At 32.8% G+C, this 14,192-nt stretch overlaps 1 protein-coding gene across 1 annotated transcript; it reads left to right on the forward strand.

Moving 5' to 3' along the window:
• Window positions 1–6,632: 6,632 nt before the first annotated feature.
• LOC143599817 (uncharacterized) lies at window positions 6,633–9,466 on the forward strand. The gene is made up of 4 exons (XM_077077684.1): window positions 6,633–6,901; window positions 7,692–7,986; window positions 8,910–8,960; window positions 9,054–9,466. The coding sequence occupies exons 1-4, from the start codon at window positions 6,678–6,680 to the stop codon at window positions 9,447–9,449; spliced, it is 966 nt and encodes a 321-aa protein (XP_076933799.1). The 5' UTR covers window positions 6,633–6,677; the 3' UTR covers window positions 9,450–9,466.
• Window positions 9,467–14,192: the final 4,726 nt, after the last annotated feature.

Consider the following 14,192-nt stretch of genomic DNA (forward strand, 5'->3'; position numbering starts at 1 on the left):
TTAGTTATATCATTGTGATCGTCTTAATGCCTTCTGCAATAACCCTTTGATTAATCGATTTAAAACAAACAAGATTAAGCAATTGATTTTCTAGGGTTCTTGGTCAATTAGGGTTATTTTCTGTGTCTGCATAAGAATTATTATTCTCACATGATAAACAACTGAATCAGTAGCGCAGTTGGTTGGTCTGTGTGATGTGAATCTGGTGGATGCGGGTTCGAGCCTCGTTGAGGCCGTTTTTGAATTTTTTAGTTTTTTGTGGACTCTCATACTTCTCTATCCGACCTCCAGCTCACAAAGAGTTCAAGTCCATGATTGTTGGGTTGAATACATGCAGAATTTCTCACGTTATTAGAGGAAATCCAATTGTTTGCAAAGAGTTTGTATCAGGATTCTAGAGCAAAGAAAAGTTTAATCCACAAGGTGCAGGTGGCGTTAGATATACTGAATCTGTTATTCAAAATAGAGAAATTGTGATTACTGAAAATATCATTCGTGAAACTTTATTGTTTGGTGATAGCCCTCGTCATCCAGATGAGTTTTCAAGAGATATGGTTTTTGAGGTGCTATAAAGAATGAGTTATGAAGGTCAGTATCCTCCTACAGAGAAAATGCTTCTTCCTCCATATTGGAGATATTTGGCACACACATTTGTTTAATGTGTTGCTGGAAACAAGGGAGGTTTAGATGAGATAAGTCAAGTTCAATCGTCTACCATTGTTGCTTTAGCTATGGATTGGGACTACAACTTTTCTAAGTTTTTGTTCAAGGATATGGTTGGAAACTTGAAGGGAAAGAAAAAAGAGATGTTTTTTATGTATCCTAGATGATCTTTGATATCAATTATCCTCAGCTGGGAAGATCTGTAAACTCCTTGGATGTGAAACGCACGGGTCTAACGTCTTTTGGACAAATGAAATAGAAGAGGAAAGCTACTAAGGTTGTGTACCAAGGGATTCGTCTTCTAGTTAATTTTGGAATGTTTGCTAAAATAGAGGTTAATCCAGTTGTTATCATGTTTGCTGAGATTGCTGAAGAACATGTTGAACCTGCTCGTCAAGAACCTACTCCTAATTAGAAGGGTCTTTCTAATGAGGGCAGAGAATCTTCCTCCACTGCCACATATGGAGGAACAACACCATGAAGAGTTACAACTTCATGTAACAACATATGAGCAGTTGGCTGTTGTGAAAGACATGTTACAGCGAACGACTTTGAAGCCTCCTCAAGCAGTTCTTGTTGTACAAGATTAGCATTCTGAGAGTGATCAAGAAGATAACATTGGTATAATTTCAAGAAAGAGAAGAATGAGAGATCCTAGACCAGGTGTTTTAATTAGAGAAACAACTGTCAATTCCTTTCTTCTTGAACAAATTGGAACAAGAGTTTTTGAATTGTAATTGATATTGGAACAAGAATTGAATTGGAACAAGCTTTACAACGGAGCTTGAACATCAACGGGCTCAGAAATAATATCAATTCCTTTACCTTTGTCTTGAATAAATTGATCTAATTGCAATGATAGAATATGAGCCAACTTCTCAGAAGCACTTAACTTCCAGCAACATGTTGAGCAAATGAACTTGAGGGCTCAGCATGTGTTTCAGCAGAAGCTTGTGGTACTTTCATTGTAACAACTCGGGTTTTCTTTGTTTAAATTAAAAAACCGATACCTGACCCGTTATTGTTTCGGGTAATTTTTAATCAACAATGCGTGTCGTTTATGAGTTAATAATATTTTATTATTATTATTATCTATTATATTTAATTAACTACCAAAAAGAACTTTCGATTATATTCAATTTCCACCCAAATCTTAGTTTTAATTTCCTTTCGTATCCATACCCAAACTGCAGAGACCAATCTGCAAAAATTTAGTTAAATTTTATCAACAAAACCCAAGACAGATCCATTTACCCGTACCCAAGACCCAAATCCGAGACCTTAACTTGCACCTTAATTCACGTTGTAATCTTAGAAACCAAATCAATAGATTTGTTAAACTGGCCTAATGCAGCCTACCGACACTCGTGAATATATTAATTGATCAATAACGGATTCGTATTACCTATTTCACTTGGCCGACTCAACCCTTTCTTGAGTATACGATGTAACGACCTCCATAACACAATTAAGCTAGCAGAAATTATCCTTATAACCTCGCGACCATACCCAATCAATTAATTGAAGTTTAACAAGCTATCACCTCTGTTCGTACCTCCTTGGAAACCGTCGGGTTTTGTGCATGATTCACCAACAATTCAACAACGTTTTAGGTAATTAGTTATATCACTGTGATCGTCTTAATGCCTTCTATAATAGCCCTTTGATTAATCGATCTAAAACAAACGGGATTAAGCAATTGATTTTCTAGGGTTCTTGGTTAATTAGGGTAATTTTCTATGTCGGCATAAGGATTATTATTCTCATATGATAACCAACTGAATCAGTAGCGCAGTTGGTTGGTCTGGGTGATATGAATCTGGTAGACGCGGGCTTGAGCCTCTTTGAGGCCTTTTTGGATTTATTTTTTTTATAAATATTGTTTTTTTAAGTTTCCTAGTTATTTATAACTAATTTCAATAGCAAATAAATATTAATTTTGATAAACCGACATCTTAGAGTTGAAGTTTCTTGTCAAACCTCGATGAAAGTTTTCATTTACGTAGGTGTGTGTGTACACACACACACACACACACATATATAGGGGTGAGTTAACGTACAATAATCGCTTATCGTACATTACATACGCGACTTCCTGCACCACCGATTCTAATTGAAATTAAAACTGCTTAGTGGCATAATTGTAATTAACCTAAAAATACTTAACGCATACCCATCAAAGTCCACCATCGCGACCATCGTCTACTGTCATGAGCACCACCATCGTCCGTCACCACCATCGATCGTTGGTCACGGGTCAGTTAAGCAATTTTCAGTTGAAATTGTTGATGAACCTAATTGATCAATTAACCTTGAAATTGATCCAATTAATCATCAATTTGAAGCTTTCGTCGATCAATTTTGAGTTTTGAGTTCTGGGTTTTGACATTGAACGTATTAACATTAAGTTTATACGATCTGTTTATACGTTCTGTTTAAACATATTATACGTTCTGTTTAAACGTTCAGAACATAATCAATTAAACTTTAAAAGTTCAGTACAAAAAGTTTATACGTTCTGTTTATACGTTTTTAAATAATGTTGTTTATAAGTTCAGTACAACATAATGTTGTTTAAAATGGAATACCTTTAAACGTTCTGACCAAAAAAGAACATCTTTAAATGTTCTAATACATTCAAAGAAGATCTGAGTGTTTAAAAAAGTATTGAAGTTCCCATAAAGTTTAGAAGTTCTAAGAAGTTCTGGGTGTTCAAACTGGTAAAGTTTAGAAGTTCTAAGAAGTTTTAGGTGTTCAAAACTGATAAAAGTTTAGAAGTTCTAAGAAGTTCTGGGTGTTCAGAACTTTTAAAACTAAAAAAAAAAATAAACACCTGTAAACATGAAATTGAACATTGAAATCACTTCATATAATCTCATAATCAAACAATCGTCAGTCGACCATTAATTTGATCATTGATTCGATCATATGAACAAAAAATGGAACGTCTGCAACTGGGTTTACTCAAAAATCAAAATTGATTAATTGAAACTTCAAATTGATGATTAATTGGACCAATTTCAAAGTTTAATTGATCAATTAGTTTTACAATTTCAATTTTAATTCAATTTTAACAACTGACCTGTGAAAAAGGCTTGACGAGGAAGATGGTGTTCACGACGGTATCGTCGACGGTCGTGACAGTAGATGCAATCATTGGACGGTGACGGTGAAGGCGTACCGAATCGATTGAGCAGTGGAGCAGAGGATCAGAACCGGTCGTGTGTTTTTTGAAAATCGATGGTGAAAAAACTCGCATACCTATTGTACAATAAAGGATTTTCGTATTCCATCCTTTACCTATATATATATATATATATATATATATATATATATATATATATATATATATATATATATATATGTATTTAATAATTATAATGAATAGATTTTTCTTTAAAGGATTTAAACAAAATATATATTTACATTTTACTACATACTATATTTAATCAATTACACATTATCATTATGATTATCTATTTATTTATATATTAGTATTTTATTTGTGCAAATAATTAAAAGTAGGTCTCACTTTATATTTATTTAAAATATTTTATTTAATTTGTATATTTAATTATTTATTATATTAGATTTTATTATTTCAAGCATAACTTATATCTTAAATTGTTTAAATTATTTAAATAACTAATTATATATTTTATCAAGAATAATTAATGGTGATTTTATGAATAATAAAAAAAGTAATGTTTCTTTTAAATGATAACCCATAACATCAATCTTTGCAATAATAATCGCTATATAAATCAATTGTTCAAATCCATAATATTATAATCCCAACCATAACTCAATTTCTATCGAAATCCGAATTTATTATGCATGTTATGTAATTTACAAATAACTCATATTATTATTTAACTAGAAATTCTTGACGGTATAGCCTGAAGGGTTTATCTTTCTCATCACTTATATTTCGTTCACCCGATCAGATGAGTATTTCACTCCTCTTCTTTAACTTATTTTAACTGTTTTGGGGACATATGCGTTCTATTTATTTTATTACTATATATTACTCAACTTACAACTGTTGTCACTAGTGTTTAACAATTTATACCTTACTTGTTATGTACTTATATGCTTTATGTGAATCGCATTCGGAGAGGTCCAACATAATCTTAGTCTGGTATGATCATACGACCGTTGTAGTGGCCGGCGTCCGACGCATTGACAATGGTTTCACCGACATCTCATTTTTGGTAACCAATACCCATTCGCATGGCAGCGGTTTAGCCTTTCTTTATGGTTTGATTGATTGTTTATATGCTTGGTTAAATTGCTTACATCACTTAACACAGTCTGCTCTTTTATTTATTATTATTATTATTATTATTATTATTATTATTATATAATCATGAAAAATCTTGTGTTGACAAAACTATTTTATTTTCAGCGCATATGCAGGCCATCGTATGATGTAGTTGAAGTTAGAAGATCGTTTAAGGACTTATGCTAGAAGAAATTCAATGAGACAATTAATTTTATGATTTTGATTTGAGTGACGTTTTGTTTGTTTTGAGATATTGTAATGATTACTTGTTTTATTGAAATTATTAAATAGATATTGAAACTTATAATGTTGCATGATAGTAACCTTTGAAAAGCTTTGAGCAATCAGTTCGCGCCTCGGCATTTCCGCCGTAGTTTGGGGTGTGACATCCATCTCAACTACCGGGCTTATGATGGAGAAACGACTTCGGTTGTGATTAGACTAGACAAGGGACAATACATAATCGTGGATCCTAAAGATTTACTAGAGTTTGGAGAGAAAGATATCAAGAAGTTTTCCACCTTTAAAATACAAGCTGTAAGTTGTACGAGCCTGTTGCCAAAGAATTCACAGTAATGGTTGCCTCAATAATAAGTACTAAGCTTTGGGCAGGAACATTAAGGGAAGGTGATGCACATCTCATTGACAAACCTTGATGGATGAAAGCAGTATTCCAATGGGGAGATTGTTGGGATACTTTGGGTTATGCTTATAGTTTGGGTTTATGGTCTGTTTGTGATAACCGAAATTCCTATGATTTCGGTGGGCCTTTTGGGTTAGGGTGTGTCATGAGCTTGGTGGTCGGTTGTGGCTTGTGTACCATATATATAGTGTTTTGTATATTATTATTAGGGTTAGACGTCACAAGTATCTCTCAATTGTAATCGGTTCTATTCAAAGGACTTAAGTACCCGATGTAATATACGCGTGCGTTGAAGTCATACTATTGTGTTCATCATTCTTATTTCATTCCTTTTTTTGAATCACCACGTAGTTAGTTTCCGCCTAACAACGTGTATACTCGATATCATATTGAAAGATCCATCTACGGAACTTACAGATATAGACCATGAAAAGATTATAATCAAAATGTCGTTCTGCATAAACGAGCCATTTATCCAGATCCATACCACTAAATTGAGGCAAGGATGGTGTTGGATCATACATACCTAATCCCGAAGATAATAGCACATCATCAGGTAAACCATTAAGCTCAATTGGAGGTGGAATAGGAAACTGAGCGAGTTGATCGTAGATCTCCTCAAACATAGTAAGTTTGAGCTCACGATTTTGAATCAGAGAAGTGTGTAAATGGAATGAAGCATCCTCCAAAGCATGTGTGTGGAGGACCAATGAAAGCATCAATGAAGTGGTCTCAACAAGAAATAATCAAATTATAAAAAAAAATGGATATGTTTCCATAGATATTCATTGAACGATTAAACTAAACACCAAAGAACAATTACAAGAAGGAAAATGGGAAGATAAGAAAACTCATAATACGAGATGGGAAGAAGAAGCCAATAACAATCTAACAATATTCATTCCTCCCCAAGACTCTTGTTTTTTTTTTACATTTATATACCTTCCACTAATCCTTCTTAAAATGGGCTAGTAGATTGGGCTCCCTAATATGGTTCATAACAACTTACATACCGTTAACTGAATATTAATTTACAGTCAAAGGGTGTATAAAGAGAATCAAAAGGAAATCAAAAATAGAAAAACAATGTGGATTTCTTCATTCCTCCCACAATCACTAACCCTACCAACTAAAACCACCCGAATTGCTTGTGACTGCTCAGCGGCCAAACCTCCTATACTTCCGTTCCATGTGAAATCAATTACGAGCACCTCCAACCCATTTGTCAAACACTGCGTCAAGCTTCGTGACAGCTCTTCTTATCGCCATTCTCATGGCTCTGTTCTCCTTGTCGGCACCACTCCCATCAGGTACGTATGTCTTCGTAATCCTAAACCCACTTCGTTTATAGTTTGTTGATTCCGGGTTTACAATTATTTTGATTTTACAATTGTCAATAGTCTTTCTGCCCCTAAGAAACAAAGTTTCCATATTGGTTTTGCTATTCAACAGGGGTTGCGGCACAGCTTGTTGCTTGTTGTCCATTTACCTGTCACTTTATTGTAATCGTTTGAGTTTAGAAATGAAATTGTGTTATTTAGAAAAAAAAATGCTATATTTTCAGGAAATTCATATCATTCTCTTAAAATTAGGTGAACAATTTTTATTTATTTATTTATTTATTATTATTTTTTTTGTGTAATTTAAGTGTTTTAACTTGTTGTATATTGTTTGTTTTGTTTTTTGTTAAGATTTTGGGGATATACTCTGCTCATAGATATTGGATTATATAATTGTTTTAGGGATATACTCTTTGTAAAATTCAAATTAACTATACTGTAATCCCTAACCAGTCCCACGGGCCGAACCGCGAACCCCTCTGATGGTCTGAACTGCCCAACCTGTTATACGGGCCCGAGTCGCCCAACCCCTCTGGCGGCTGAGATATGAGTATCCGAACCCATCTGGCGGACTGAGCTATGAGCTGCCCAGCCCGTCAGAGCTATGTCTGGTGGGCTGAACTGCCTACCCCATCTGACGGGTTGAACCACGGTACAAATAGATTACTATGACGGGATGATCCATCTATTGTTATAGAACTTTGGTTTTTGGGTCATATCCCATAGGTTTATATTAACCGAGATCATGTTCATAAAATAGGGAAATGTTTAACTTTCAAGAGTCTAAGGAGGAGAAGGCGACTAGAATAGATTGTTTACTTCTACATGAGAAAGCCGAGGTTCCAGAAGAGTTGGTAGAAAGCGGTATTCATATAGTTCGTGTTAATTCATTGGTGATGAAGAAACTTTGTGGAGTGCAATCTACTGAATCCATTCATGCAGTTTCTCTAGTGAAGATTCCTTCAACTTTCCACAATCTAGACGATGACCACCATCAACATTTTTCAAAATGGTTCCCATCTGCTTTTCGAATTCTCGTTCTTGATGGAATTCAGGTTATTTTCAATATTGTATCCATATGTTAGTAGCATTTTTGTGCGTACAAATGGGTCGTTTTAAATATCTAGTCTGTCAAACTAGTTAACATAAAATATTTAACTAAAATGAAACAGGTCAGCTAATCTGAAGTTTATTCGAATAAAATCTCATAACTATCTTTTCCTTGAACAGCCAAACTATTATTATAATGAGATAAATTTTATAGTCATGGTTAAATTTTTAATTATTTTTGAACTTATTTGAATGACACAAAAAATGTGTACGCGGATTGCTTGATCCTACTGGATTTTTTTGACCCGTCTGAAGAAGTTACATATTTGGTTGTGTTAAACCCTCTTATACGGGTCGATTTTTTGTTGACCTGACTGTTTTCAATTTATTTTTTGTTCAAATGGGTCGTTTTGGATTTCCTTAATTTGTTAACTGTTCAAACGAGTTAACATAAAATAATTAAATAAATTTGAAATGAATTGAATTGAATCGGTAGTCAGATGTGTATTCATTTGCTCAAAACCTCATAGATTGCTTTTTCTTGGAAAGTCAGACTACTACTGTAATGGTTTAAGTTTACTAAACATGTTTAGCATATCAAATCATCTGTAAACATAAAAAATGAAAAAAAATGTACGCGGGTTTCTGTCATTCTTTGCAACTGATAGGCCAAATTTAATTTTCTTTAATCTCTAACGGGTCAAACGGGTTAAACAAAACAATCAAGGTCGTCAAATGGGTAACCTGTAGTGTATTCATTTTCATAAAGCATCATAAATAGCTTTTTCTTGAAGAATCCAGACAGTTACTGTAACGATATAAAATTTTCTATTCCTGTTTAAAATATTGTTAATTTATAAACTTATTCTGTATTCTTTGCTACTCATTTTTGTCCCAATTTGCTTACAAATTAATGTTTTAGTAACAGGACCCTGGTAATCTTGGCACGTTATTAAGGTCAGCCTTTGCCTTCGGATGGGTAGTCAACCATATCTCAACATTTCAATGAATAGTGTTTTAATCTATTTTATATATAAAAAAAAGTTATTAATCAACCGTTGATTGGTGACAGGATGGTGTTTTTCTACTCCCGGGATGTTGTGATCCATTCAACGAGAAAGCACTTAGAGCTAGCCGTGGTGCGTCATTTCAGCTTCCAATGGTTTCTGGCCAATGGTCTCATTTGCAATCTTTTGTTGACGGGTTTAACATGAAAATACTTGCGGGTGATCCAGGGACGAAAGATGGGCCTGTTTCTTATCTCACATGTGAACTTGCTAGTTCGTTGGTGGATACAAAATTGTGTCTTGTTTTAGGTAGTGAAGGGGGCGGGATCTCTGAAAACGCTCGCAACGCGTGTGAGTTAGTGAGTATTAGAATGGGTGGGGAGTTTGAGTCATTAAATGTTTCTGTAGCTGGTGGCATTTTCTTGTTTATGTTACAACCTAAAAGAAAAGAAGCTTGTTAAATAAAGAAAGACTTTATTATCTTAGCTTAAACATTTAAAGACTCTTTATTTCCTATATCTATAAACCGCTGTTTTAAATCATAAAAAGTTGCATATATTAAATTGAGATCGAACAATAGTGCAATATCGAGTTTGTATGGTTCATGTGAAAAGTAAAATTAAAATCGGTCTAGACCACTATTTAATTTTCATCTTAAATTTTTTAAAATAAATCCAAATTGTATAAAGTAACACTAAATTGAATATTCTCTCTAGTTAATAAAATTAATTAACTCAGTAAATTTCTTTTCAATTAATATAACTAATTAAACCATAATAGATAGGAAAAGGAGATTATAAATTCTCCTCTCATGATTTCATCAAACATAACTATAATTCTTCATGCATTATACTTGTTTTATTAAATAATCTACACTTGTAATTTTATTTTTGTACAATATACATATTACCTATACTTTTGTGTGTGTTGTTTTTTTTTGTTTGCGTATAAAAACATTTTTCCTATGGATATAAATATAGCTTGCACAAAAACAAATACATACTACACTTGTGTTTTGCGCAATAAATACGTAACATAAACATACACATACATAAAAACATATAACCTACATATGTATTTTAATATCAACAAATTTATATAACTAAAACATGTAACATACACAATAAAATAAACACATATTGCAATTGTTAAAATATTGCTTAAATGTAGGTCTTGCAAATAAATTTCATCATGTGTAGTGTGGCACCCCAGATTTTCACGAATCCATAATAATAAGTAAAATAAAAAAAATAGAAAACTTACAAAATTTACTACGAGCCTAGATAGAGATTATTGGGTAAATGATTTAATTAATGGTTTATATATGTATTTTAATTCAAAAGAAAAGAAATGAACGATTTTAATAAATTAAATATGGAAGTTAATGTTTGAAAGTTACGTGACAATTTGATGGCACGTAATATTCTTGTTTTGGAAAAATATATAATAAATAGCGATCTATTATTATTTCTTGGTTATTATTTATTTATTTATTTATTTATTTTAGTTAAATAAGTAATTGAGTTTGGGCTTAAATAAACTATGGATTTGGAAGGAATTATGGGCTTGAGTCCATAGGCTTACTCTAGTATAAAAGTCACCTAAAACACTAACACTCAACCATTATTCACCCAAATGCCTTAATTAAGTATAAAAAGTGCTTATACTAAAACAATTAAATGCTTGAGAAAGACATTAGTGCTCTTAAAGGATATGGTAGGAGCTAGAAAAGGTTTAAGTTATCAACTTAGCTTATGATGTTATATTAAAAGAAAAGACTAAAGTTTATGCTGAAAAATTTGAAGAGCTAGCCGATACTCAAATAAAGTTGTAGAACTCAATAGAAAATTTGAATAATTCAGAAATACATCATTTATGCTTGATCATATGATCAGTTCTCAAATATCTAATAACGATACAGAGGGGTTGGGATTTAATGAGGTCTCACCTCCATTTAATGGGAATTATACTATTGCGCTAATTTATGAAATTGTTGAATTTGAAGAGCTAGTCTATGGAAAGGGGAATAGTCAAGAGAAGTCAACAATGTTGAAACTGGGAACTTGCCCAAGTTCGCTTGAGTTCAAGCGAACATGCCTAAGTTCGCCGCACTGTTCAAGAGAGCATGGACAACTTCACCGAAGCTCCTAGCAAGTTTTGAAACTCCTCAAAATTTAACTCGATTAAATCTATAAAAATTTTAATAGGAGAAGTGAAGTGAAGGATGAAACGATTAATCTAAATAAACTGCTTAATGTTACCTTTTTTTATACTAAACTTCATTCGTGGAAAAATATCATAAGAAAACCAACAATATTGCTTCATCTTCCACCTCTGTGCATGAGAAGTTACAGGGTAGAAACTTTGGTGTATTATTTCTACTTTATATGTTACCTTAAAGGGCACGTAGCAAGTATATGTCCTTTAAAGAATAGTGAGAAAGTTGGTGACAAAATTTAAGCCCTTAAAAATCCTAATTCACCAAGTATGACTAACACACCTTTACCTGATATATCTAAAGTTAATACGAATAAGGTTTTGTTATACAAGTAGTAACATGTTTTCAAAGAAGACAATCACTCACGTGTATGAAGTTTGTTGAGAGACTTCAAAAGAGGGAAAATGAGATCAAGTGTCAAACCATGTCAATGGTTCATCAAGATCCTACTTTCTATGGTGGTGCTAATCCCATGGGCAAGAATGTTTCCACTCTCATCACAACTTTTTTATACTTAAAAGTGGACATCCTATTCCACCACTTGGATCTTTTCAAAAATCTCAAGAAAATTATTCAAGTCAACACTCTTCAAGCTCGGGAAGTCATTATGAGACGTCAAATTCTAAGTCCACAATCACCACCAAATGAGAACATGAAAGACGCTGAACAACATTTTTCTTTTATGGGAGCATACATGTCATCCTATGAACAATTGATGGGTAGTAAGGTTGCCACTTGTGATTTGATTGATGACTATTATGATCAAATAAATACTGATGATTTAGAGTTGATGGATCTTAAGTAGAAAATGGCAATGATTTTAACGAAGATAAACAATTATATGCAAAAAAAACTGGGAATGATCTTCCTTCTATGAATAAGATAGTGAAATGTTATAACTGTGAAGAACATGGTCACTTTGCTAAAGAATGCGATAAACCAAGAAGGGAGTATCCTTCCGACAATACTCAATATATAGATTCTATCTCTCACAAGAAATTTAATGATTGAGAGAAAAGAGATGTTAAACCATAGAAGGTTTTAGAGAATTTAAAGAAAATTAGACTAAAGCTATGGTATCTCAATCTTCTGAAAGGGTGGATTGGTCAACCAAGTTATTGGGTCAATCTTCTGATCAACAACAAACAAACATGGATGTTATTCATATGGTTAATCAATTCAAGAATCAAGACAATAAGCATGTGGATGGAGATGAAGACTCAACAACAATTTTTGAAGAATTAGATGTAGATCTTATTCAAGATTTAGATGCTAATCAAAAGAATCTATTTGCTTTCATGGCTAAGATTGAAGTGGTGAGTTCTATTTCTTCTATTTCGTATGAGTTATCAAGTTCATAATCATCTGATACTCATGAATCTGATGATTCAAATGTGACTAAATGTGTCACATGTGTTGAGATTTTATCAAAATTAGAGGGAGTCTTGCTTGAAAATGAAAAACAATATGATTTGAAAATTAAGGCTTTAATGACTAATAACCATGACTTAAAAGCTGATGTGTCAATAAAGCAAGAATCAATTAAATGTCAGTTTCATGAGATTGTTAAAGGTAGCAACAAGATAACCGAAGCTCAAAATGAGGTCTTGGAATTCAAAAGAAAGCTTTGATAATTTCAAAAACTCGTCATTTTTATTAAATCACATTAATGATGTGAATAATACTTATCCTCAAGGAACTAAACATGGCATTGGTTATGTTGAGGTTCCTCCTCCTTTTGGACAAGATTATACTAAATTACCTAATAAAGAGAATCTCAAAAAGGTGGGTATATCATCCCCTTTGACTGTTCATCCTCCTATTAAGGAAATTCATGTAAAATCTGTAAATGAGGAACGTGCTATTCATAACAAGATATTTGAGAAGAATGATGAAAATATAGTTCCAAAATCTCATTATAAAAGTAATCTTGTGTTTACTAAAAGTGACGAGAGTGTAATAATCAAGGACTTGTTTGAGCCAGTTGTGATTCACAAAAATTCAAACATTCCATTAGAGATCATATTCTTTGTGAACCACAAAATACTGAGAAAGAAACTACTGGTAAAACAAACTCTCTATGTTACATTCAAGAAACCTAAACATAAGGAAGTTTTTGAAAAAGTTGTGAAAAGAAATTGGAAGGTTTACAAGTTGAAAGGTGTTGATGAGCTTTTTGCTGATTAACTCTTTCCATTAGCTCTTGTTAAATCTGAATGTCTTGAAAAGGTTTATGATTGTGGTAAACCTATGTCTCATGAGTTTGTGATACCTATTGGGGAAATTAAGAAGTTGAATTCTAAACCCTAAAGGAATCTAGACCAATTATGTTTCAACAAATCAAGTTCGTAAAATACTTTGTTTAGATGTGCTAAACAATTTTGCAAACTTTTCAAACCTTGAGTTTCTTAAACAGAAGAAATATGTTAAATTTGTTGATTCACAGTTTGTGATTGGTTCATCCTCTCAAGATGTTTCACCAACAAGACCTTTTTCACCTTTTGAATTTGTTGAAAGGAGAACTTGTTTCTATTGTGGTGTAAGAGGCCATGTTGCAATAAACTGTGAAACTTAGGTAACTGAATATGAAAAACCGACCTTGAGTAAAATTATTTTCAGAAGAAAACCAGTTCTATATGAGTCATGTGTAAATCAAAAGGTTTTTGTTGAAGATCAGAAACATAAAAATGTGGTTGTTTCATAAAAATGTGGTTGTTTCTTAGTGTGAGTTAAAAAAGTTTGTGAATGACTCAAAATACAAACAGGTTGAGTTGGTTAAACCTGCTTGTCATAATGTTAAGAAAAAAAGGACACAACTGATGGAACTTTCGATGGATCAAAATTAGTCTAAAACTCAAAGGCAACTTTGACTTTAAGATAATTCTAGAAGTTACATCAGCATGCGAAGAAAAACAAGAAAAATGTTGATGTGTTACATGTTGATGCTCTATCAACATGGAAACCAAACATTTGTGTTGTTAAAAAA

The sequence above is a fragment of the Bidens hawaiensis genome, unplaced genomic scaffold, assembly GCF_021521415.1.
Source record: "Bidens hawaiensis isolate Kalapana, Puna unplaced genomic scaffold, B.hawaiensis_p1.1 tig00001920_1, whole genome shotgun sequence".
Taxonomy (NCBI): Eukaryota; Viridiplantae; Streptophyta; class Magnoliopsida; order Asterales; family Asteraceae; genus Bidens; species Bidens hawaiensis.